The sequence below is a fragment of the Fundulus heteroclitus genome, chromosome 4 (genome assembly GCF_011125445.2).
Source record: "Fundulus heteroclitus isolate FHET01 chromosome 4, MU-UCD_Fhet_4.1, whole genome shotgun sequence".
Taxonomy (NCBI): Eukaryota; Metazoa; Chordata; class Actinopteri; order Cyprinodontiformes; family Fundulidae; genus Fundulus; species Fundulus heteroclitus.
Window position 1 is genome coordinate 14,609,994 of NC_046364.1, and position 22,475 is coordinate 14,632,468.

The 22,475-nt window shown below is 39.2% G+C and overlaps 1 protein-coding gene across 4 annotated transcripts in view; it reads left to right on the forward strand.

Annotated features, from left to right (window-relative positions):
* The window catches only part of nhsb (Nance-Horan syndrome b (congenital cataracts and dental anomalies)), a 63,830-nt gene that overhangs the window by 32,534 nt on the left and 8,821 nt on the right, over nucleotides 1-22,475 (forward strand). For 2 of the 4 annotated variants that reach the window (XM_036136111.1, XM_036136112.1), the window contains exons 2-8: nucleotides 17,390-17,542; nucleotides 17,629-17,765; nucleotides 18,872-18,919; nucleotides 19,571-19,615; nucleotides 19,717-19,767; nucleotides 19,975-20,037; nucleotides 20,174-20,366. In XM_036136111.1, the coding sequence (XP_035992004.1) occupies nucleotides 17,390-17,542; nucleotides 17,629-17,765; nucleotides 18,872-18,919; nucleotides 19,571-19,615; nucleotides 19,717-19,767; nucleotides 19,975-20,037; nucleotides 20,174-20,366 (690 nt within the window). Of the gene's footprint in view, nucleotides 1-10,442; nucleotides 10,704-17,389; nucleotides 17,543-17,628; nucleotides 17,766-18,871; nucleotides 18,920-19,570; nucleotides 19,616-19,716; nucleotides 19,768-19,974; nucleotides 20,038-20,173; nucleotides 20,367-22,475 lie in introns of those variants that run through there. The other 2 variants (XM_036136114.1, XM_036136113.1) reach the window with 2 other exon arrangements.

Sequence of the window (22,475 nt, forward strand, 5' to 3'; positions counted from 1 at the left end):
AGATGGCCAGATCTGAGCATACCAATAGTTTTGAAAGTCCTCCACATAATTTTCTATACAGTGGCATGGATGTGTTCAGTCCTTTAAAAATATCTTACCAGACTCATCAACTCCAACAATCATCTTTCTGAAGGCCTCAGACAGTTATTTTGATCTCACCATGGTTTCCACTCTCACTTCAAAAACCAGGAGCACCAGACTAAATGACTGAGGTTTAAAACGGGACAAACCTCCTTTAAAATACTGAGTAATGGTGTCTAATCATATGTGTCTGATGTGATATGCCCATGTGCAATTGTAGTAATTTTAGGTACAAATAGATGCCAAGTAGCCCTAATTTGCTTCTCATGAGAAATTGATTTTATTTTACAGAACGTTTTAAAGGTCTTTTCCAGTTTTATGTCATGAAATTAACCAACATTATTGAATATTCTGTTAATATTTCTAATATTGTATAGGTTAAGTGCAGCTCAGTGTCTATTTACCTTGGGCAAATTTTTTTACACCAATTAAAATGGCAGTTTGAGACATTCAGAAATGAGAAAAAGAATACAGAACTTTTTTTAAATAATTTGTGGTGCAAAAACCCCTTTATATTTGATTATTAATTATCACATAAAAGAGGAGAGACACACTAAAAAATAAATAACCAACAGTCAAAGTTGAATGAACAGAGCCTTGAGTTTGAGCCTGGAATAATGGATGTTGTGCAACTTGGTCCACAACAACAAAAATGAGGAAAAACTTAAAAATCTAATCATACAGACATATTGGTTACAAAGTTTTGGTTACAAAGTTTTCAAGGAAACCCAGCAGGATGTATCGAGTCATTGACTTGCACCATTCACTCCTCAATGAGCATATAGCGACAGTGTACAGTCTCTTGCATTGTGTTATTGACTTTGCAACAATCCCTTATACCGAGCATGCATGTAGTGGCATTGGAGAGGAAAACTCCCAGGAACTAACTTCTGGGGAGTTGAGAAGACAGAGCAGAGCAGAGACACACAAAAAGAGCAGAGCAGCACTGATACCGATGTGCTTTCTATGCGAAAGAAGAGTAAAAGTGGCTTCATCTAGGAAAGAACCGCAGCCAAGCAGATAAGCTTTGAGCAAGTTTTAAATTTAGAGGATTTTACTGCACATACACTTTATCGCAGTAAAACCTCACCCAATAACTATGTCTACAAGAGAAACAGGGCTAAATGCTGACAGACAGGGCCAACTGCATCATCTATAGTAGAACATGAAGTTGCTGGCAGCAGTAGCTCAACCAATGCCCCCCTCCTGGAAGGTGTCAAAGCTAAGAGAGAGAGAGATAACATAAAGTAAAAAACGTAAAATAACTGCAAATAATGCAAAATGGGAGAGTAGTAGGAGTATGTAGCAAAGTGAAGGAAAGTGGTCAGTGTGTCCTACAGCAGCCTAAGCTAAAACAGCCTAACTACAGAGATACTGCTCAGGATAATCTAAATCACTTATCAGAAATTACATTATTATCAGATTTTGCTGAACATTTTAAAATGTATTTTCTTGAATATCTGGTGTAGTTATAATACCCACAATTTTGTCATTATTAAAATTAATATCCAATATCAGTGACAGCTTGTCAATAGGGGTGCTGGGGCACCACCCGAATAAAAACTGCAGGAAAAGTGTATACACAGTAAATATATACTACGAAATAAAGTTAGTATCACATCTATTCTCTTATAAAATATGTCTGAATTGTGATCATTCCAATTCCATTTTGGGTTTATTTGGGGCTACATACATATTTCAATGATGTGGGATACCAGAGAGATCAGTGTGTATGTTTGTAACCGTACATATTCACGTTAGTGAACATTTTTCTGAAAGATTATCATGTCCTGCTGGCGTAGTATTTTAAGCTTTGTTTTTGCTAAATTTTTAGTAACTATAGCCTTTTCTGTGTATATTTACCATTACAACATCATGTGACTGAGGTTACATCGCTGTGCATGCGTACAATTGGTCAACAAGCCGAAGCAATGGAGGCGAGCGAGTGTTGAATTCCCAGCGTAGTTGCGAAAAAAAGAAAAGTCTAAGTAAGATCAAGTGTAAGGAGGTGCGAGAAGATGTTTCTGTTGTGTTTTTGCAAGGCATTACAGCCCGGTCAGCTTGGTCAGGACTTATCTAGTAGCTGCGCCAATGGCGACCATCTGGCTTTCTAATAGTTCTGCAGTACTTCCGATAGATGTCTGTTTATGTCAACTCATTGTGCCTGTTGCTGGGGTTCAATTTAGGCTCATAAATAATCAAAAAGCCTATGTGGATGGACGCTCGGAGTATATGGCTTTATTTTATCATAATCTACTGGATTTTTTTGGTATGGGCATAGAACGTGGCTTTATACCTTTAAGGAATTTAGACCAGACGACCAAGCTTAAAAATACAGCAGCAGGCAGGTGACCTGTAGCAAGATACAGAAGATGCGAGAAATGAAAAATGACAACGTTTATGTTGAATCTATCCATGTGCCTGATTGTTTAAGATAGCTTTAGCAATCCAGCAAAAGTAGCTGCTGCAGCCTGCAGGAAGTCAGAAAATTACCAGCCTAAAATTCCCATCAGCCATTGCTTCAAAGGTTGTGTGATTGTTTCTAAACTATTTATGAATCACTTAGACAACAGATAGTTGTAATAACTTCAAATATATGTGTTGCTGAGAACATTGGTTAATGATGTATAGTGACTATGATAACAAATCCTCCAGCAGTAAATTATAAAACCCTTAAAGTAGTACATGAGATGTTGTCCTGCCCTCTATGGTGTAACACTGAGACTGTATTGGAAGTTAGAGTCAATAACCCGCTGAGATAGTGACTTTAACAATCCGCTTATCAAGTGTTAAGCCTGATTCATAGCCAAACTGTGGGATAAAATTAGACTTTGTGTGACCAGTATATAAGAGCACATACAGTAAATTATTAATTATTATTATCAAAAGTGCTTTAAGTGGGCCATTATGGACCACTACGCAGTACCAGCACTTCTACATTTTACTCCTCAGCATACCAGGGGATGCTGGTAGAAGTACTGTGACTTCTACCAGCATCCCCAGCCTGCCGACCTCTCCATAGTGTACAGATTGTAGTCCATTTGTTGATTTAAAAAATTGCCTCATCAGAAACCCATGGCCTTGATGTACAACACTTGCTATTGAGAAATGGGAAAACAAAAGTACAATGAATAAAATGCAACAATGGGCAGTGTAACACAGAACTAGGACTCTTAGAATAACACTTAATTTTGTCATGTTTTCACATGTTTTTGTTTGATGAAAACCCCTAAAGACATCATAAATGTCTGACTTTCTAGAGGAAACTGAACAATGTGATCATGATAGGTTTTGTTTTCCTGAAGAAGATTCATTAGGAGGAGCTCATTAAAACCAAAGATCCTCAAAGTCTACTGAATGTTTGCATATTATTTTAGATGAACAGACTTAAACATTGCTGTTCAGAGTACAACATTGTTGAATTAGTACAGATGTAACAGGCTGAACATCGAATCGGTTCTCATGTCTTTGTAGCTTTTGCATTTATATTTTTTTAGGTTTTTCATTTGTTCAAAGAAGTTTAGTGTTGCTTTAGTGAAAAACTGTTTTTTTTTTTTTTAACATTCCTGTTGCCAATTTTTTTTTTCCATTCATCAACTCATGACTTTGTTAAAGTATCACCTGTAGGTTAGGTACCTTTTCTTCACTACTCAGTTACATGTTGAGCTCATGGAGGAGAGACTGGAGAGATCTATTTCTTGAGCAAATATTTGCTTTACATATTTTTATTTTAAATATGTAGTTATTATTTACTCTTGTTGCCCCCCCCCCCCAAAAAAAAAGAGGAGGGGGGGTGCCAGTTGGACCATAAACTGCACCAGATTATAGGGCTCACTGTTAATTAACGTGTCTTTCTGTGTCTTTGTCCACACATAAGGCGCACTGAATGATAGGGCGCCCTAAATATTCTTCCCAAGTGTGTAATATCACTTCACCCTTTCACATACACAACTGTCTCCTGAGCAGGAGAGCTACCCATTTCTTTGGGGAGGACAGAGTAGTTGGACTACACTGCCCTGTTTCTAACATAAGGCCAAAATAAACTTATAGCTTTTATATTGAATTACCTTACTTGGTTTATTGTTGCTAGCCCATACTCTGGGCACAGGCTGCCTAAAGGCTCACACATACTTGGGCGTACAGTGTGTGCATACAGTGAGCTTGGCGGACTCCACGCAGAAACTCTGCAGACGTTTTACCCTTCATTGTCGAGTGTACTATTTCCTACATTTCTTGTGGCAAAGTCCTACAATTCCCACACTTTTTGCCAGTGGGACAAAGCGGCGGAATGGATGGTGAAATGTGTGATTAGCTAGCAGAGCACCTATAGCCGTTTCTTTTCCAGCTGGCTCCCACTTGTCAGTGAGAATAGAGAGGGACTGTGATGCTGCGCGTCCTTGCGATCGCCTGCTTGGAGCAGCTCAGCGTATCAAGCTCGGTGTCTCAGATAAAACAGTTCGATGTAAAAACTTCTTGCTGCCGAGAAGTTTGTAATGTGACACCACGTACCTATATGCGCAGAGTTCGCGCAGAGGCCACCTTGAGTACGCCTCGAGTACGCGTGGACCTCTGCAGAGTGAACTACGCCCAAGAATGTGGGGGCCTTTACATGAATGCACTTCTTGTTCAGATATTACAGTCAGGCAGTCTTGTAGACAGCTCAGGGGTCCGATCAGGTAGTGACAAAGTGTACCGTAATGCTCCGAATATCCAATGAGCAAAGTGGCTTCATTGCTTACCAAACTTACACATTTAAACAGATTTTTTAAATAAATTGTACCACATAAAATTGGTCAGTAAGCACATCGGTAATCACATATAAGGCGCACAATAAATTTCTGAAGAAATTTAAGAATTTTTAGTGAGCCTTATAGTCTGAAAAATATGATATTTTTTTCCGCTTGAAGCATTGATTATCAACCATCATTATTTCTAAGGCAAAGGGGTAGAAGGCATGACAATTTCTTTAACAAAAACAAACAATGACCCATATGTGAAAGCAAAAATGAAAGGATCGTTAAAACACACCAACTTACATTTTAAAGAAGTTTAAAACTTTTCACCTTTTTGCCTCAGAAGCAAATGTCTCAGCCCTCTTCTCCCTGTCTCTATACATTCAGCTGTCCATTTCTCATGCTCTGGGATGCGACAGTTCAGTAGACGTGCAGGCATGTAGCATACCAGTAGAAATAACAGTTCTTCTGCATGGCTTAACTGAGAAATAAGATTCCCTCCAAAACAAACCCAGACAGACACATACAGCCGCAGACTTGCAGACAATCACACCATGTCCAGTGGTAGGAGTCTTCCAAAACACACGCTCAGCAGGAGATCACCCCTTCCCTGCATATGCGGCGGTTTCCATGGAGACACGCAGTTAAAAATAACATGGGCGATGGCTTGTCTTGTGCCATTCCACCAACATGGCTAAAGCTTTTACAAACATGTATACTTTAACAAATACAGGGGTGGAGTAATGATAATGCTGGTGGAAGATGGTTCGATCAGCAACCCCCCCCCCCCACACACACACACACACACACACACACACACAACACAACACACACACACACACACATTCACTGCTGTCAGTATCGCTATGACAGTGGCATATCTTCCCACTCACCTGATGCTGGTCCGTACAGTGGTGATCTCAGATTATAGGTTTTGGAGATAATGTAAAAAATACACCTACAGTACTATGGTAAATGTTAGGATGACCATAATTTTTTACGATTTTGAGCTTCTTAGCCATGAGGAGAAGCATTCTTTGTGCTTTTCATTAGGTTTCTGCCAAGAAAATGAATCTTTTTTTTTTTTTATTTATAACTGCATTGCACCATATCTGTTTTGCATGATGGTATTGATGCTAATCAGTAGACTACCAAAGTCGACTCGCTATAGGGGACAAAAACACACACTTTTTGGGGGATTGGGGGCTTAGTAGAAAAGCTGTTTTTGGTAATGACTGTAACGCTCATACACTGGAAACCGGATACTCAAGCCGGACACAGTGTTACGCTTACAGGATTTATTAAAATAATAAAACAATAAAACAAAACCAGGTGCAGACAGGAAAATGTCCAGAATGGAACAGGCGTCTCACAGTAGGAGGCAGAATAGGCTGGAGTAGAAAACAGATTTGTGAGACGGGCAGGAGTCATAAACAGAGAAGGCAGCCAGCCGTGTGAATAGCCCAATTCAGATCTTTTCATCCCCCCAAAAAATCCGATTGCGGTCTTGAACGGTTCAGACAGACATCTTATTCCGGTCGCATTTAATAGTAGCATGATCGGACACCTCAAAAAAATCTGGTTTCAGTGAAAACTTGGAATTCAGCATCAAGACCTGCAGTGTGAACGTGGCCCAGGTCAAAAGACAGTCCAGGTCATGTCCAGAGTTAAAAGGTGGTATGAGGTACCCAGCAAGGGCAAAGCAAACAGGGAATCCAGAAACAGACAACGCGGTCAGAACAGGCGATGCTCACTAAACACTTCGCAAGCTACTCACTCAAAGCTCGAAGATAATCTTGCCGAGAGTGGCTGTGGAAGACAAGTATTTAAAGGTGTGGTAACAGGTGGAATGAGTGGAGGTAATTCTGATAACGGCTGGTGTATCTGCTCACTCCAATTAACAACGTGGAGCAGCATAGAGGGTGGAACCCAGTCAGCCCAAAAAAACAACAATAGCAAGAATATATGACTAATGAGAACTAAAAGGTTTCTCCTGTATGAAGAAACATGTAGCATTTATTGCTGAGGTTAGATTTTGATTTCTGCCACTGCCTTCAAATAATGGAGGACAACTTATATGCTCTGTGATTTTCAGTCATTTTCATGGATTTTTCACTGGATAGTTGGAAAATTGACATTCAGTCTAAGGAGCTATAAAGCAGTTTTGCTTTCTTTATTTGGAACCGGTAGAGTTCATTTGGCTGTGTTTTTGGGATGATTACTATAATGGAAAAGCCACCCTTGTTTTATCTTCTGATTCTCATCAAGACTGCCCCATTACACTACTGTATTTGTTCTTCCTTATTTGGTAAACTGGCCTGAACTCTTCACACACAGACTGGTGCACCAATATTATTTTAATTTTTAAATCAATAATTGGTTTACCAGTGTATCTAACTTCCCATGTGTCACCTAAATAGAGTAATTACAGTGTCCCCTCACAGTCTCTTCTTACATTTTGTATTCTTAGTGCATACACAACTTTGGACAATGTAGAAAACTTTACTAGATGGTTTTTCTGTTTTTATTGTTGCTGTCTTTCATTTTCAGCTGTATTTTTTCCTTTAATTCTAGCTACTGAATACAGTCTGTTTTAAATGGGACATATCTTGCTTTCTAATGCCTCCTTTTCACATTGAAATCATTCAGTTGTGGTCTATATAAAGTGGAACTGCAATGCTTTGGTCTGAATTACTCATTATTGTTGTCCCTCCGCCCCTCTTTTGCCCCTGTTCTGATGTGTGTCTAGAAGCAGCTCCTTTTGATGCAGTCTCTTTAAAGAGTAACTCAGCCCCAAATCAGCTTTTTTTTTTTTGCTAATAAACTATTAATGTGGTTGTCTCACTGGGCTGTTTACATTTCCTAGGGATTATTTTGACAATTTACTGCATATTTGTTAAAATCCTGCTTTTGTGTCTAAAACCGTCATTGTGGCGTCCTCCCAAGTTTCAACGCAAGGTGTCTTGCATTGAATTTCGAATCAGCATTGCTATTGGTTCAGAAGTTTTTGTGATGTCACTTGGAGCAACTGACATGTCGGCAGCTCTGCCGCTGTATGGAAAAAAGGCTTCTCCATCTCGTGCCTCTGTTGTGAGTTGTGAGTTTGAATAGTGAGTTTTGCTGTCTTTCTATTGATTTTCAGGTTAGCAATTTATTAACTTAGCATAGAGTTAGCTTACTTGCCATTTATTTAGCTTTTACTAGCGGGCCAGACCCAACCCAGCCCATTTTGTTGGTTTCCTTATCTAGTTAAAACAAGTCACTTGGTGTTGTTCCTCCTTCAAATCTTGTGTGTGCAGTGACTCTGATCTCTGGTCTCCTCTGATTACACAATATTCCCCCAATATTTGACTGATTTTTTTTTCCCCAGCAAGCGTAAAATGAGCTTCAACATGCTTTCACTTCAGCACTGGAGTCTTGTGCAGTGAGTTGGCCATGAGAACACTGTTGTTGAGTGTTCCTCCTTTACAATTCGGAAAGAAAACTGTACCTGCTAATTCTAGGCCTTAGGAGTACTCCTTGCCTGTTAGGAAACTCTTTTGTTTAATTTTTAGTTCAGAAATTATCTGAAGAGGTCTGAACGTTCTTGAAAGTTCTCGTTACTTTCATGAAATGCTTCTGGGCCATCGGTTAGGCCTAAACAAGCTAATATTCATTGGTGTTGATAGGAGGCAAGATTTCCTAGATACGGACAGATTTCCGATATTTTCTTGGCTTACAGCTCATTCTCTCTGTGTGTGTTCAATACTTATTTCATGTGCCGTTAAACATTATTACACATAACCAGGTGTATAGAGGTTTTTTTTTTCTTTGTCTGTGTGGATTAACAGTGCTGTCACTGACATGTTTAGTGAATTGTGTGCTGAAAGTCACTTCAGACACACATTTACTGAGAAAGAAATGGGCTTGTTCCTTTCCGGCATCCCCTGCTGCTACTCTATGGGTTTGCAAACAAATTTAATTGGACGCACGTCTCCAGACTGAAAAACTGCTCCTGAACTTACAAATATCTCGATTGCACCGTTTCTGTCAATCCACAAGTACAGCATTGTTTTAGATTCTGTTGTTGTCCCTTTGCACCACCAAGGGGCAGTAGAGGAGGCGTTTTTTTCTAAGGAATATTTAAGTTAAGGGAACATGGAGAACAGCTTCAGAAAATAATCCTGTTGTCCTGGTAATATTTTACTTTGACTCAGAGTCACTGTGACACAAAGGGGGCTATAAATAAGCCTTTTAGTTTCGCTGTCGTATTCTGTGACTCACATTAAAGAAAGCTCTCACAGCCTAATAAGAATGGCCACACAGTGTTTAACATGAATGTGGTGCAGAGGATGGCAGAACGAAAAAAGGAGCCACCAGGGATCAGTCAGCAAGAATGATTCGTTCATTTTATTATGGAGGGTATGTGTTGAGGGAATAGATACCACAAGATGTTTCATCAGTTTCTTATCGGCAGCATCTAATCAAAAGATTAGGAAAAAAAATGAATGCAGCTTAAAACTGTTACATTAACCGTACAAGCAGATGAAAAACTGTATAAGTTACATGTAAAGTCACAATAATAAAACCATCAAATCCTTTCAAGGAGTCACAGGTTATGCGTGCTTAAAATGTCTGTGATCCAGCATTGCTGTTTCATAAGACATTATAACCTGACAAACAACCCCAGGGGCTACAAGCTATTAACAAACTCCCTGCAGTCCTGTTGAGGAAATCTGCTGTAAATAAATGAGACAAACCACAAGGAGCATATGCACATTTAAAATTCACAGTGATCTTCTCTCCTGCCTGCTGATTCTGACCGCCGCGGTGAAGCGTGCAAACCCATGTGTGTGCAGACTTGGCTGGTCTGTGTCGTTTTTTTGGGCATGGCGGGAGGCTGAAAGCTCCTCGAGCGGACCGCCGGGCTCTGGCAGCTCTGCTCCAAAGTCAGTGAGCTGCCAGAGCTCCAGATTACAGCAGATTACCAGGCAGGGTGCTCTTACACTCTCCCTGCCTCTCGATGTTTGTTTCATGCTGTTTATTTTGCAACCACATGGGAATTTATACCTTCACCCGGAGTAAACCGAAACAAAGTTTCCTTGATTGCAACACTGAAAAATCTTTATAGGTCATAGTCTTTAGAATTGTGTTCCTTCTTTTTCTTCTTCTTCTTCTTCTAATTTCTTCATCCTTTTTGTTTTAAAGATCAGCAGCAGCTGTAACTCTGAATCATTTTATGTTTTGCATAAACCCACTCTAAGGTCATCACTCTCAGGTGGCAGCAGTAGAAGGCTGGAGCATGCGATACATATTCCCAGCATGTGGTGGATTAATACATTAATACTTTGAGGCTGAATCGCCTCCTCCCTTCGCATATTACTGCATCATAAAGAGATTACGGTCAGTGACAGGCCATGCACAGGCAGGATTCTACCATCTGACCCACGCAGACGGGGGGGAGGGATGGGGGGACTAGTGGGACAAATAAGATGAAAATACAAAAAAAATTGAGTTTGTGAGGCAGTATAGGTTTGTCTTCCCACCAAAGCACGATGTAACCATAAAAAAGGATCGTGTAGATAAAGGGGAAAACAAAAAACATGTTTTATTTTAATGATGGACTCGATGAATGGGGAACGGAATCAGGTGGGTGGGTGAGGAGGCAAAGGGGTAGGGTCTGTGTCTGCAGATGCTGTTAGTTTGGATGCTGGACTTGCACGGGAATGCTTTCGCAAGTTCTGCGGGAGTACAGGAGGCAATGGTGCTGAGCAACAGATGAAAGGGATTCTGCAGGAAGAAAGGAGGGGCTGCGTAGAAAACAGAAATTGTGGGACAGAGAGAGCGGACGGCTTCTAATCATGGCGTTGGCTTGCCTTGGTCTGGGCTGTGCCCCTGTGCAGTCCAAAGGTACCGTCTATATTGTAACATTTTAATCCTTCCTTAGTTCACGTTAGTGTTGGAATGTCAAATACCTTTATATTGTGGGAGATGCCGCTTTGTTGTTACTCTGTTATATGACTGATTCTGTGTGGATGAAGTATTAGAGGAGGTTTATCACAGCAGCCCTTCGTGTCATTCCCTAACATTAAGGTTTTATAAATTGAACCATGATTAAAAATATGCCACAAAATATGATCGGCACTTTTTAAACATTTCCAAAGGGGGTGCATGGTCAAGCAAATTTGTACCGACTCTTAAGATTTATTTTAAAAAAAAAGTCTTGAGAGATTAAATATAATAGATTGTTGTTGTTTTTTTCATAGCTAGGTGTTTAATATAGAGCCATATATGCAGCACAATCCACAGTTATTGACACCCTGGTTGATAATGATTACAAAAGCCTTAGTATAAATTGCTGTTGGAGTCTTGGGTGCTCCAAAATGTCTGCAGCTTTTTTGTTGTTGTTGTTTGCGACCTCCCAGAGTCCTCCTGACTGTGAGTCATTGGAAGATAAATTTGGCTCCTGGTCAAGTCTTATTTGTCACAGCTCCAGCTATTGAAAATATTTTTTTGAATCATTGAAGGAGTTTAGATAAGCAGCTATTTCATGACTTCCAGATTCTAACACTAATCTGCCTTACTATAATGTCATGTCCACGTCATGTTTACACCTCAGGAAAACAGGAAGTCGTGGATTACTGTTTAAAGGTTCCTAGACAATCTAATTCACTTAAAAAAGTAGGAATCCCAAAGAACACTGACATTACAGTTATTTTATAGGAACTGTTTATTTACTGAACATTTATTCAGTGGGACATAATTTTCCACTGAATAAATTCAAATTGACTGATTATATTTTGAATTTTTTTTCAGTTTTTTTTCCTTTCAATCCAGCGTGAGATTATGCTGCTGCAATATGATTTCCTTGCATTTTATATGTTTTACCAGAAATCCTTATAATTGTTCAAATGAAAGGTAAATCTGTAAATCAGGGGGTAAAAATCTATTGATATTTTAGGTCCACAACGTATCGAGATGTTTCTGTCCAGCAGTATTTCTAGTGGATAATTAATAAGATTGTCATTGTCATCGTGTTTTGTTTTTGTCTTAAAATAAGGCAACACAGAGTCACTCAGAAGCGCATCAACGTGTGCCACGTGGCGTAAACACACATATAGAGCATGTGACGAATCAGAGAAGAACATTGAGATACAGATGAGACCCTCTGAGATCATGTATTCTACTATTGAAGTCTTTAGTGTCTGCTGAATGAACCTTTAAGGTGGTGCATTGTTGATAACACTGAAACTGCATTTGCAATTAAAAACACCAACATGTAGAGATAAAGGTATGCCTTGGGGGGAAAAAGCCCATACACATGTGGCCGAAGCCGAGTACTGCAGGGTTTCCTTTGCAGCCAGCTAGTGTTTCTTATATAACAGCTGACTGCTATGACAAGATTCTGCAGCTACTGCCATAGGGAGTGTGCTGCCTGACCCAGATACACCCTAATACATTCTCCACTAATGACTTACATTCACTCATATCTGTACTGGGGGGGATCATATAGCTGTGCCAGAAAGAGAATAGGCAATGGTAAATCTGTGTTCTCATTGCAGTTGTCATGGAGGATGGTACACGGTTGTGATCTTTTTATAGTTAGATGGCACAACTCGTCATAAACTACAGTTCGTCTTCTAAATAAAACTAAGGAGCTGCACCGACTGACTTGCTGTGAGCTGAGCATCGTGCCATGATTTAATTTGTAATGCCAAGGCTGTTGAAGCAAAGTAAATGCAATCTCCGTCTTTGCCACTTTCATTCTCTGTGACCACGTTAAACGTCAGTATTTATGGACAGAATCCAAACTAGCACGAAAGAGGGCACATCAAAAAGAAACGTTCTAACAGCAAAACACTTGATTAGAAAATCTCAAGGTGTTGCCAGAAATACATTTTATAAGAAAGCTGAAAAACAAGGCAACAGGCATACTAATGTTACAGAATACAAATTTAAAGAAGATACATTTGTGTTAAATTTAAACCCTCCTTACTATAAGGGCGTGCAGTTTGGTGACGTATTGATATTAATCCGCCATTTAATTTGAAAATGGAAAGTTTGCGGAAGCTCAATTAGGATTTGGAAATGGTCTGAGCATCAATATGATGTTCTCTACATCTGCTGCAATTTCATTGTCTTGTAGTGTAACCCGCTGTATGTACAGAATCAAAATCTTTAATGGAAAAAAATAATGTTCACTGAAAAATATAGTTAATTTGTTGCTTTTTTTAAAAAAAAAGCAGCTCCAACAAGCTATAGTTAGCTATAGTCAAGATTGACTGGTGAAATCTCTGACTGTTTGAATCAGTTAAAAAAAATCTTTTAGAAATGTATACAGTAATTTTTTTACTATTTTTAAGACCTAAATGTTATCAACAATCCACTTTTGTTTGCATTCTTTGTATTACGCTGTGTTCTCGGGAAGATATGTTATTTACTACCTGTGTTTAGTGGTAGTATGAGACTCGGTGTCAACACACCTTGCACAAATGATTTAATAGTTTCAGATGAACATAACATTCAATGGCCCTTCGAGTTTTCACCTACTGCAGTTTTAAAGGTATGAACATTTAAGCACGTTTAGAGAAACACTTTCACAGAGATAACGTGGGGTAAATGATCAGTGGTCAAAAATAAATAAACCAAGCCTTGTGACTGAGTCTGGAATGACTGAAGAACGGCAAGATGATGTACAGAATAAGAATAAATATGAAATGATGGAATAATTTGATAAACAGCTAGAGAAAGTAGACGGGTTATAACTGCAGGAAAGCATTAAGAGTGCTGTATTACTGTGCCAGTTTTGTGTAATTGGTCCGAAGCTTTAGTTACTGATAAACAGATTTTTTGACGCAGTCAAGCATATTGTAGATTGAAGCTAATATATTAAACAGTAACTGCATCTGTCTCCATCTTTATACCTCCGTTCCTCTCCTCTAGTATGTACTTCGGCTGCTTTGCTCATGTGTTTCTTTTGTGTTTGTTCCTCTCAAAGCTTTGATCTTTATATTGCTAAAGCACAGAGACCATTTTCTATAATGGCTGCATATTTTCTTGCATGAATTTAAAGATGTCAATCAATTGTCTGTCTCGAGTGCTGTCGTCCATTTTTGGCTCAAAAATACATTTTCAGTTCATACAATAGCAACTGAGCCCTACAATATTCTCTTTTCAGTTTTAAATCTGGTTATTTTCTTCGCTGTTCCTTTCTGTGTGCTGCCGCTGGAGCTCAGAGCAAGTCTTAATGATGACAGTGTAAGCTGCTGACACTGCACCTGCAAACACAAGGATGGGGGAAACAGTTAGAGGCACACAGCAATAAGATGATAGGTAGAAAAGAGGAAAGGGACTCCATTAAATCGGCATAGATCTGTGGTCTGTTGTGTCTAAATATTAAATGCTGAGACGGAGGATGAAGTGCAGGATAGATAGAGTTGGGAATAGGCAAGCCAGTTTTTGCCAGGGTTTTGTTAAAGATTTATTGTTTGTATCTTACTCTGACCTGTTTTTAGCACCACGGGATTAGATATAAATGAAACTGATTAATTATTTAGTAGATATTGCTTTCTATATCCCACCACTAAAAATGGCTTCTCAATCCTTACTATGGAGAGTGTTGATTTCAAACTGAAAGTAATTTTTACCAGGCAGCTGCTAAATCCACACCTTACATTTCTGGATAAAGCAGGCTCAAAATTCCACCCGGCAACATTACAATTGTTACGAATCATCTGTAAAATCTATTACAAATGCTTTTATATTTTGGAATAACACCTTTTTTGTCACTGATACAGTGATTAATATGATGTGTGATATTCTCTAGATTTTTGCCTGTTGGTAAAAAGATGCATTCAGGGAAAACTTATAAATGAAGCAAATAGGATAGCAGTTTTTGAAGCATCTCACTTTTAAATTTATGTCATTGAAAAAGAAGAATCACAATAACTCCACTGTGCCATAAAAAAACATGTCACGAGCTACTTGACAAATACATTAAAATTAAACCAAATATCAAAGTGTTATTTTTTAATGCTAAAAATGCCCTCTAATGACTTGATCCTACCAAATCTAAAATTATACTTGTGGAATTTTGCCAAAATTCCACAAGAATGGCATCTTACAAAGGGAAACAATTGGTTAAAGTAACTGTCCCTTACTTTGTTTTATATATATACAGGGGTTGGACAATGAAACTGAAACACCTCTCATTTTAGTGTGGGAGGTTTCATGACTAAATTGGACCAGCCTGGTGGCCAATCTTCATTAATTGCACATTGAACCAATAAGAGCAGAGTGTGAAGGTCCAATTAGCAGGGTAAGAGCACAGTTTTGCACAAAATATTGTAATGCACACAACATTATGGGTGACATACCAGAGTTCAAAAGAGGACAAATTGTTGGTGCATGTCTTGCTGGCGTATCTGTGACCAAGACAGCAAGTCTTTGTGATGTATCAAGAGCCACGGTATCCAGGGTAATGTCAGCATACCACCAAGAAGGACGAACCACATCCAACAGGATTAACTGTGGACGCAAGAGGAAGCTGTCTGAAAGGGATGTTCGGGTGCTAACCCGGATTGTATCCAAAAAACATAAAACCACGACTCCCCAAATCACGGCAGAATTAAATGTGCACCTCAACTCTCCTGTTTCCACCAAAGCTGTCCGTCGGGAGCTCCACAGGGTCAATATCCACGGCCGGGCTGCTATTGCCAAACCGTTGGTCACTCGTGCCAATGCCGAACGTCGGTTTCAATGGTGCAAGGAGCGCAACTCTTGGGCTGTGGACAATGTGAAACATGTATTGTTCTCTGATGGGTCCACCTTTACTGTTTTCCCCACATCCGAGAGAGTTACGGTGTGGAGAAGCCCCAAAGAAGCGTACCACCCAGACTGTTGCATGCCCAGAGTGAAGCATGGGGGTGGATCAGTGATGGTTTGTGCTGCCATGTCATGGCATTCCCTTGGCCCCATACTTGTGCTAGATGAGCGCGTCACTGCCAAGGACTACCGAACCATTCTGGAGGACCATGTGCATCCAACGGTTCAAATATTGTATCCCGAAGGAGGTGCCGTGTATCAGGATGACAATGCACCAATACACACAGCAAGACTGGTGAAAGATTGGTTTGATGAACATGAAAGTGAAGTTGAACATCTCCCATGGCCTGCACAGTCACCAGATCTAAATATTATTGAGCCACTTTGGGGTGTTTTGGAGGAGCGAGTCAGGAAACATTTTCCTCCACCAGCATCACGTTGTGACCTGGCCACTATCCTGAAAGAAGAATGGCTTAAAATCCCTCTGACCACTGTGCAGGACTTGTATATGTCATTCCCAAGACGAATTGACGCTGTATTGGCCGCAAAAGGAGGCCCTACACCATACTAATAAATGATTGTGGTCTAAAACCAGGTGTTTCAGTTTCATTGTCCAACCCCTGTATATATATATATATATATATATATATATATATATATATATATATATATATATATATATATTGTAGCTGGATGTAAAAGAAATGTGAACGTGACACTCTTTAGGGCAGGCAGCGTGTAACTGTTTATGTTGTGTAAATGAACCGCTCTAACCTTGTAGTTTCAATCAACCCAAAGCTGTTGATGTGAGCTCACTGATTTAATTGGCAGCAAATGAAAGCCTTGATGAGCAATGAAAGGTTGCTTGGCTACTGATGTACAACATGGCTTTCAAGGACACAACTGCATGTTGAATATCAGGTTAAAAGAGGGGCATACAGGACTCATAAATAAAGCCAGAGGAGTTTTGAGAGAAGATAAGAGGGATGGATAATCAGTCCTCCTCTTCCTCTTCTTCCTACCATGGAGACTATTATGTATCTGACATTCAAGATGGCAGAGGGGCTTTTGTCTTCCTACAATAATATATGTTCATAATAACCAAACATGAGGGGCAGATATTCACAGTGATCTGCATGTGTGGGTTTCATGGGTGGGTTTGCTGACACCTGCTGGCACCTAATGTTCTTGCAACATTTATTTGACCAGCAAAAAATACAGGAAAAGATGTATACATCGAGAAAAGATGTATACATACATGTGTTGTATGTATGCTGATTGATCTTCTTTCTGTATTTTTATATTTTTAATTAGCATTTTTCGAGGTTGTTTTTATTGTGAAACACTTTTGAAGTTTTTATCCTGTGAAAGGTGCTATGTAAATAAAGTTTACTTACATCTTTTCTGTGCAGACGACATCCGCAGGACCTGAGAAACTCACAAAAAAACTCAATGCATTGTGATGAGATTATTACATTTTAGCGCTTTATGTATTGAGGATTTAAACATTGCTTATTCCTTTATGTGTAAATATGTAATAGATATGTAAGGCAGAAAGGATAAGCCAATAGTTATTTATTCATTTATACAAGATGATGTAAAGGGGAGGGGACTGTCAAAACAACAAAAAATAATTTTATTTTGTCTGTGATTATTCCATTTCAGTCATCACATTAGGAAATGATGGTTTGCTGCTTCTAATCACCAAAAGAAACAGTGTTCCCCTTTAATGTGTCCCCTCTCTGTTTTGTCCCTGCCTCTTCTCCATTTAGCGGTGTCAAACCTGGACATAGAAAGCAAGCTGTCGGGGCACTATCAGGCGCCATGGCACCAGCAACACAATGTGTTTCACCCATGTACCAGACCACCGTGTCTGGAGGAGCTCCACAGAAGTGCTCAGCTGAGTCTCAGAGCTTTGCATCGAGGTGAGAGCAATATAAGAGACAAGCGGCGACATATTCTGTGCATTTTTACAGGTGATCAGTTTTCATGTTGGTGTTTTGACTCACAGACGAACAACAGCATCAGCTTTCCTCAACTCGGGAGAGAAACAGGGTGACCATCTCCATCTCGGTGGCACCACCCATGCCCAGCTTTCCCTCCCCGCATAGCATCCGGCGGCAACAGAGGAGTCGGCTTGCGCGAGCGGTAAGACTTTTACTGAAAAGGAATAGAACTTGCTTCTTAAGAGGTACCTCTGGGATTTATTAGACTCATAATCAGGAACAACCCCAACCTGGAGGTTTCTATTTCAGTCTAAGTCAGATGATTTCTGCTGTATGTAAAATACATACAGCAGAAATACAACAAAGGTCATTTCAGGGGAATTCAGAAGACAAAGAAGTCCTATTCATATATTAATCATAAGTAATGTAACTTGATCTAAGTTAAATTCCAATTAATGATTTCTTCATACTCAACTGTATACAGTCCAATTCAATCCAATTTATAATACAATACGTTAATAACTTAACTACTTAATAGTTGGTAAAAAGTTATCTGAGGTTCCCCTACCAATTGCATTGACTATTTTGAGCAATTTCTCATCAGAGGAAAATTCCCTTTTACAGCCAGAGAAATCCTTCAGAATCAGGTTTAGTAAGAGCAGCCATCTGCATCAATTAACTGGGATTTAAGATAAATGGAAGGAGACAAAGAGAAAACAGAGAAGTAGTGAGCCACCTGTATTCTTTATGATAAAAAGAGAGTTTACAGGATTTAAACAAAAGCAATAGGTGTATTATTTACTTTGTCAATAAACAGCTAAATACAGAATATGTGCCCAGGAGTACTTTCTGTGAGAAAGACAAAGAAAGCAAATAGACACATCTAAACACAAAGACACTTAGCCAAGGATATGTTCAATGTTCAAGAAAAACAGAGTTCAAAAAGTTGATGACAGCAATACTTCTTGCAATGCATTCGTCCAGGAAAGAGGCTTCATATCACAGAATCATTGGGCCAAGGAAAAAACTGACAGAAAAAGTAAATGTTGATGCAAATTTTAATTTCAAACCTTATATGACTAAGACCTTGGAGTTAAATTTAAATGCAGTCAACTTACATTTATATAAAATTAACTTGAAGCATTTTCAATAGTAAATAGTGGGTTTGTGCATATTTTGAATTGTACATATTTCTTAGAGAAAATTGTAATTGCCCTTATTGCCCTTATACAAAGTCATATTTTTGACTACAGATTAATATAAAATGCATTCTAATAAACTGACTTTTTTTCTAATTTTGTCATGCAGCAAGAGAGAGCAGAGAGAGAACGAGAGCTGGAGTATCAACCAAGAAAGGTCTGTGTTTTTACATATTAGAGTATCATGAAGAGTTTGATACTGCATGCGGCTACTTTCCTTTTTACAGCATATTTTCAGCCCGGTGAAGATTTTTTTAATAACAGCCATCCAGGATAAAATCTTGTATTTGTCAAAAAGTGAAAGGTACTTTTTTATGTTTATATCAAGTCTAAATGTTGATCTGTTGTAGAGATTGATTGGCATACAAAAAAAAGTACAACAAGCTAGACTCATAATTATTAACACATCCTTTTTATTAGAGGAGCTATACAGTGACATGCTTCACAATTTACACAGTAAATATATAAGTCCAGGAGTATTTGTTTGCACAATTCATGGGTTTAACATTGCTGCAATTAAATTAAGGAGCTTTTTTTCACAAACATAAATTAAACTCCATTCCTTATCCGAGCTGTAGAGGCTCTGTCAAGTACCTCTCTGTTAAAAGCAACTAAGTCACAGGGGCTGCCACTGTATAAGAGTGGTGGGATGGAAATATTTTAACGATTTATGCTCAACAGCTGATGTTATATATTTTGGGTAAGTTTAGTTGTGGTTGTATTACAATTGGGTGATGTAATACAACCACAAACCTGTGGTGATTAGTTTGTCTGTTTTGTAACACTGATTTCTACTCCAAATCTGAAGGAGAGGACCGTGAAAGAAACAGAGATCCAGACCACAGAAAGAAAGGTAAGAAATCCCAATAAAGGTACAGTTAGAATATATTGTGTTAATTTAGCTATGTCAGCAAAATAAAAAACATTGTTTTTTTGTTATTGTTTTTCGTTAAGCCACAAGAGAGGCCTGGTAGAGAGGAGGATATAAAACTAATCGAAAGGAAGGTGAGAAAGATGTTTATTAAGTTAGCAACTAGAAAGGACATCTACTCTTAAATATTTGAAAGATTAAGGTTTTTCCTCATTCATTTGTCACATTTTGATTTTATTTTACATCATTTTATTTACTGATATTTGTTTTTTTTTCTGTTTTTGATGACTCATGGTATAATGTTTTTATTTAATTTTGTTTGTTGTATTTTGTGTTCATAGTTTGAGTGCTTTTACTCACTTGACACTATTGAAGGTTGCATCTTCATTCCATGGATTAGAAAGGTATCAAGAATTTGTTTTGTTTAAACCATTGTGTTTGTGTGTCTTATTTTTTTGCCTTTTGCCTTTAAAAAAAGTTCACCAGTTTGCAGCTTTCTAGTTCTATAACACGTGTAATGTTTATTTGTGTCTCCTCCAGGCTACCTCGACAGAGAAAAGTGAAAGTGGTGAGGTCCTTGGAGGCCAAACAGCCAAGGCCTTAACCCACAGTGCCCCCTCAGCCCAAGATAAACAGACCAACTGGTCAAAGGAAAACATCCCGCCCTCAGACCAGAAGACAAATGCCGATTCTCAAGCTGTCTCCTCATGCATTATCCCCATTAATGTCACAGGTAAACTTAACAAGGAAAATAAGAATTTGATCGAATTTGATTTACACTACCCAAAATCACTTATCACTTGGAATCGGAAACTAACATGGAATAAGCACGGACACTGGTGTTACGTGAATGTGTCAGAATGATTAGCATGTGGGACAACGAATAGATATGGAACCAATAGATATGGCGGTACCCAGGAACTTTAGAGACAGAGGGGAATGAGAGCAGGAACAAAACTGACAAATCACTGCTCAAAGAGCAGTTTTTATAGGCCTGCAGCTCCCACAGAGATTGACTCTTTTAAGCCTCCTTTTTCTGAATACATAATAATGTATTGACTACATTCAGGACGGAAGGCCCATTTTACCAAGTATAACAAAAAGTTATTCTGAACAGGATTACCACCTATATCTTTAAAGTTTAAGATAAGATATGATTGGCTTTATTGATCTAACAGTAGAGAAATTCACTTGTCACGCATGAAGTAACAAAACATGTTGGCTATTTTACAATTTGTTTATTTAACACAAACTATAGGGAGAAGAGCTGTAACCTTGCCTGCAAGCCGAATTCCTGTGGTATTTATGTGTTCACAAACACCCAGTATTGAAGTTTAAGGTGGGACATACTGGTACGACAAAAGCAAGAGCTGCTGAGCCCACAGCTGAACCAACACAAAGATGGCAGCGCAGGAGGACGCAAGCGGAGCTGCTGCTATCACATCTGTTTTGTAAGAATCCACAATTTTGTCTTTGATAGAAGAACAGCAAGAAGCACCTTGACAAGCTTACCTTCTTGTGGTTTCTCATAACGTCCGCTGCTTACATTTTAATTTGAAACCGTGATAGGCTAAAACCAACCTTTGGTAGGTGGGCACTAGGGGTTGCTTCACCCGATCAGCTCAGAGAGTTCTGCTCCTTTTCCCATACAAATTCAACGAGATCGGTCCCAGATGGATAATGTGCAGCACATAGAGAGCCATCCCATCCCACAGCACACACTGCTGTGGGATGGAATCCCAATCCTTAGCTGGCATTTGGTAAACCTGGCCAGCCAGATTGATAATGTGTAGCACTCTAGTTCTGCACTTTATCAATCTGGGACTGCTCCATTTGAATCCATTTGGGGAAAGGAGGAAATTTCAGCAGAACTCTCTGAGCTGATTGGGTGAAGCGACACCTAGTGCCCGCCTACCAAAGGTTGGTTTTAGCCAATCACGATTTCAAATCAAAATGTAAGCAGCATGCATCATGAGAAACCACAAGAAGGTAAGTTAGTCAAGGCGCTTCTTGCTGTTCTTCTATCAAAGACGAAATCATGGATTCTTACAAAACAGAGGTGATAGCAGCAGCTACGCTTGCGTCTTTCTGTGCTACCATGTTTATTTTGGTTTAGCTGTGGGCTCAACCGCTCCTGCTTTCTTTGCACCGGTATGTCCCGCCTTAAATCTCCATACTGCAACCTGATTGGCCCGAACCGCTTTTGGTTTGGAAAGAAGCTGCTGAAGCCGGAGCGGTACAAGATGGACTCACGTCTGTTTGTGAATGCAATTCATCTTGGAGGCGAGGTTAGGCAATTGGCGTAAGTCAGATAATGTAGTTGCATTCGTCACTCGGGCACAAAAAGGCACCCTTAAATGTTCAGTGGTGTTTGGGTCACGACTGAAAACAGGCCATTCCAGCCACCCCTCCACCATGTTCTGGAGGTAATCTCTAATAAACGCAGCTTTGTCTATGTGAGCATTTTTCTCCCGAAGGATAGAGTTTAGTGCATAAGAGTGAAGATATGCGATAGCCAGTGGTTGCAGAATTTCATCTTGATATCTTTCTGCGTTAAGACAGTCTCCAACGATGACAAGCCTTGTATTTCCAGTAAATGAAGATACCACCCCACAGTATCATACCACCTCCAGCAAAAGCTATTTAGCAGCTTTTTCATGATAACAACCCATGTACTCTACTCTGCTGCTCAACCCACAAATGTATTTTACTTACACTATTTAAGGGGAGCACCAATTTAAGGGGAGATATGTACGGTTCGGTACTTATACCGATTTATTCCCTAGAAAGATTTGGTGATACCTAAATGTTTCCCATATTATAAATACATGAGGCCAAGAAG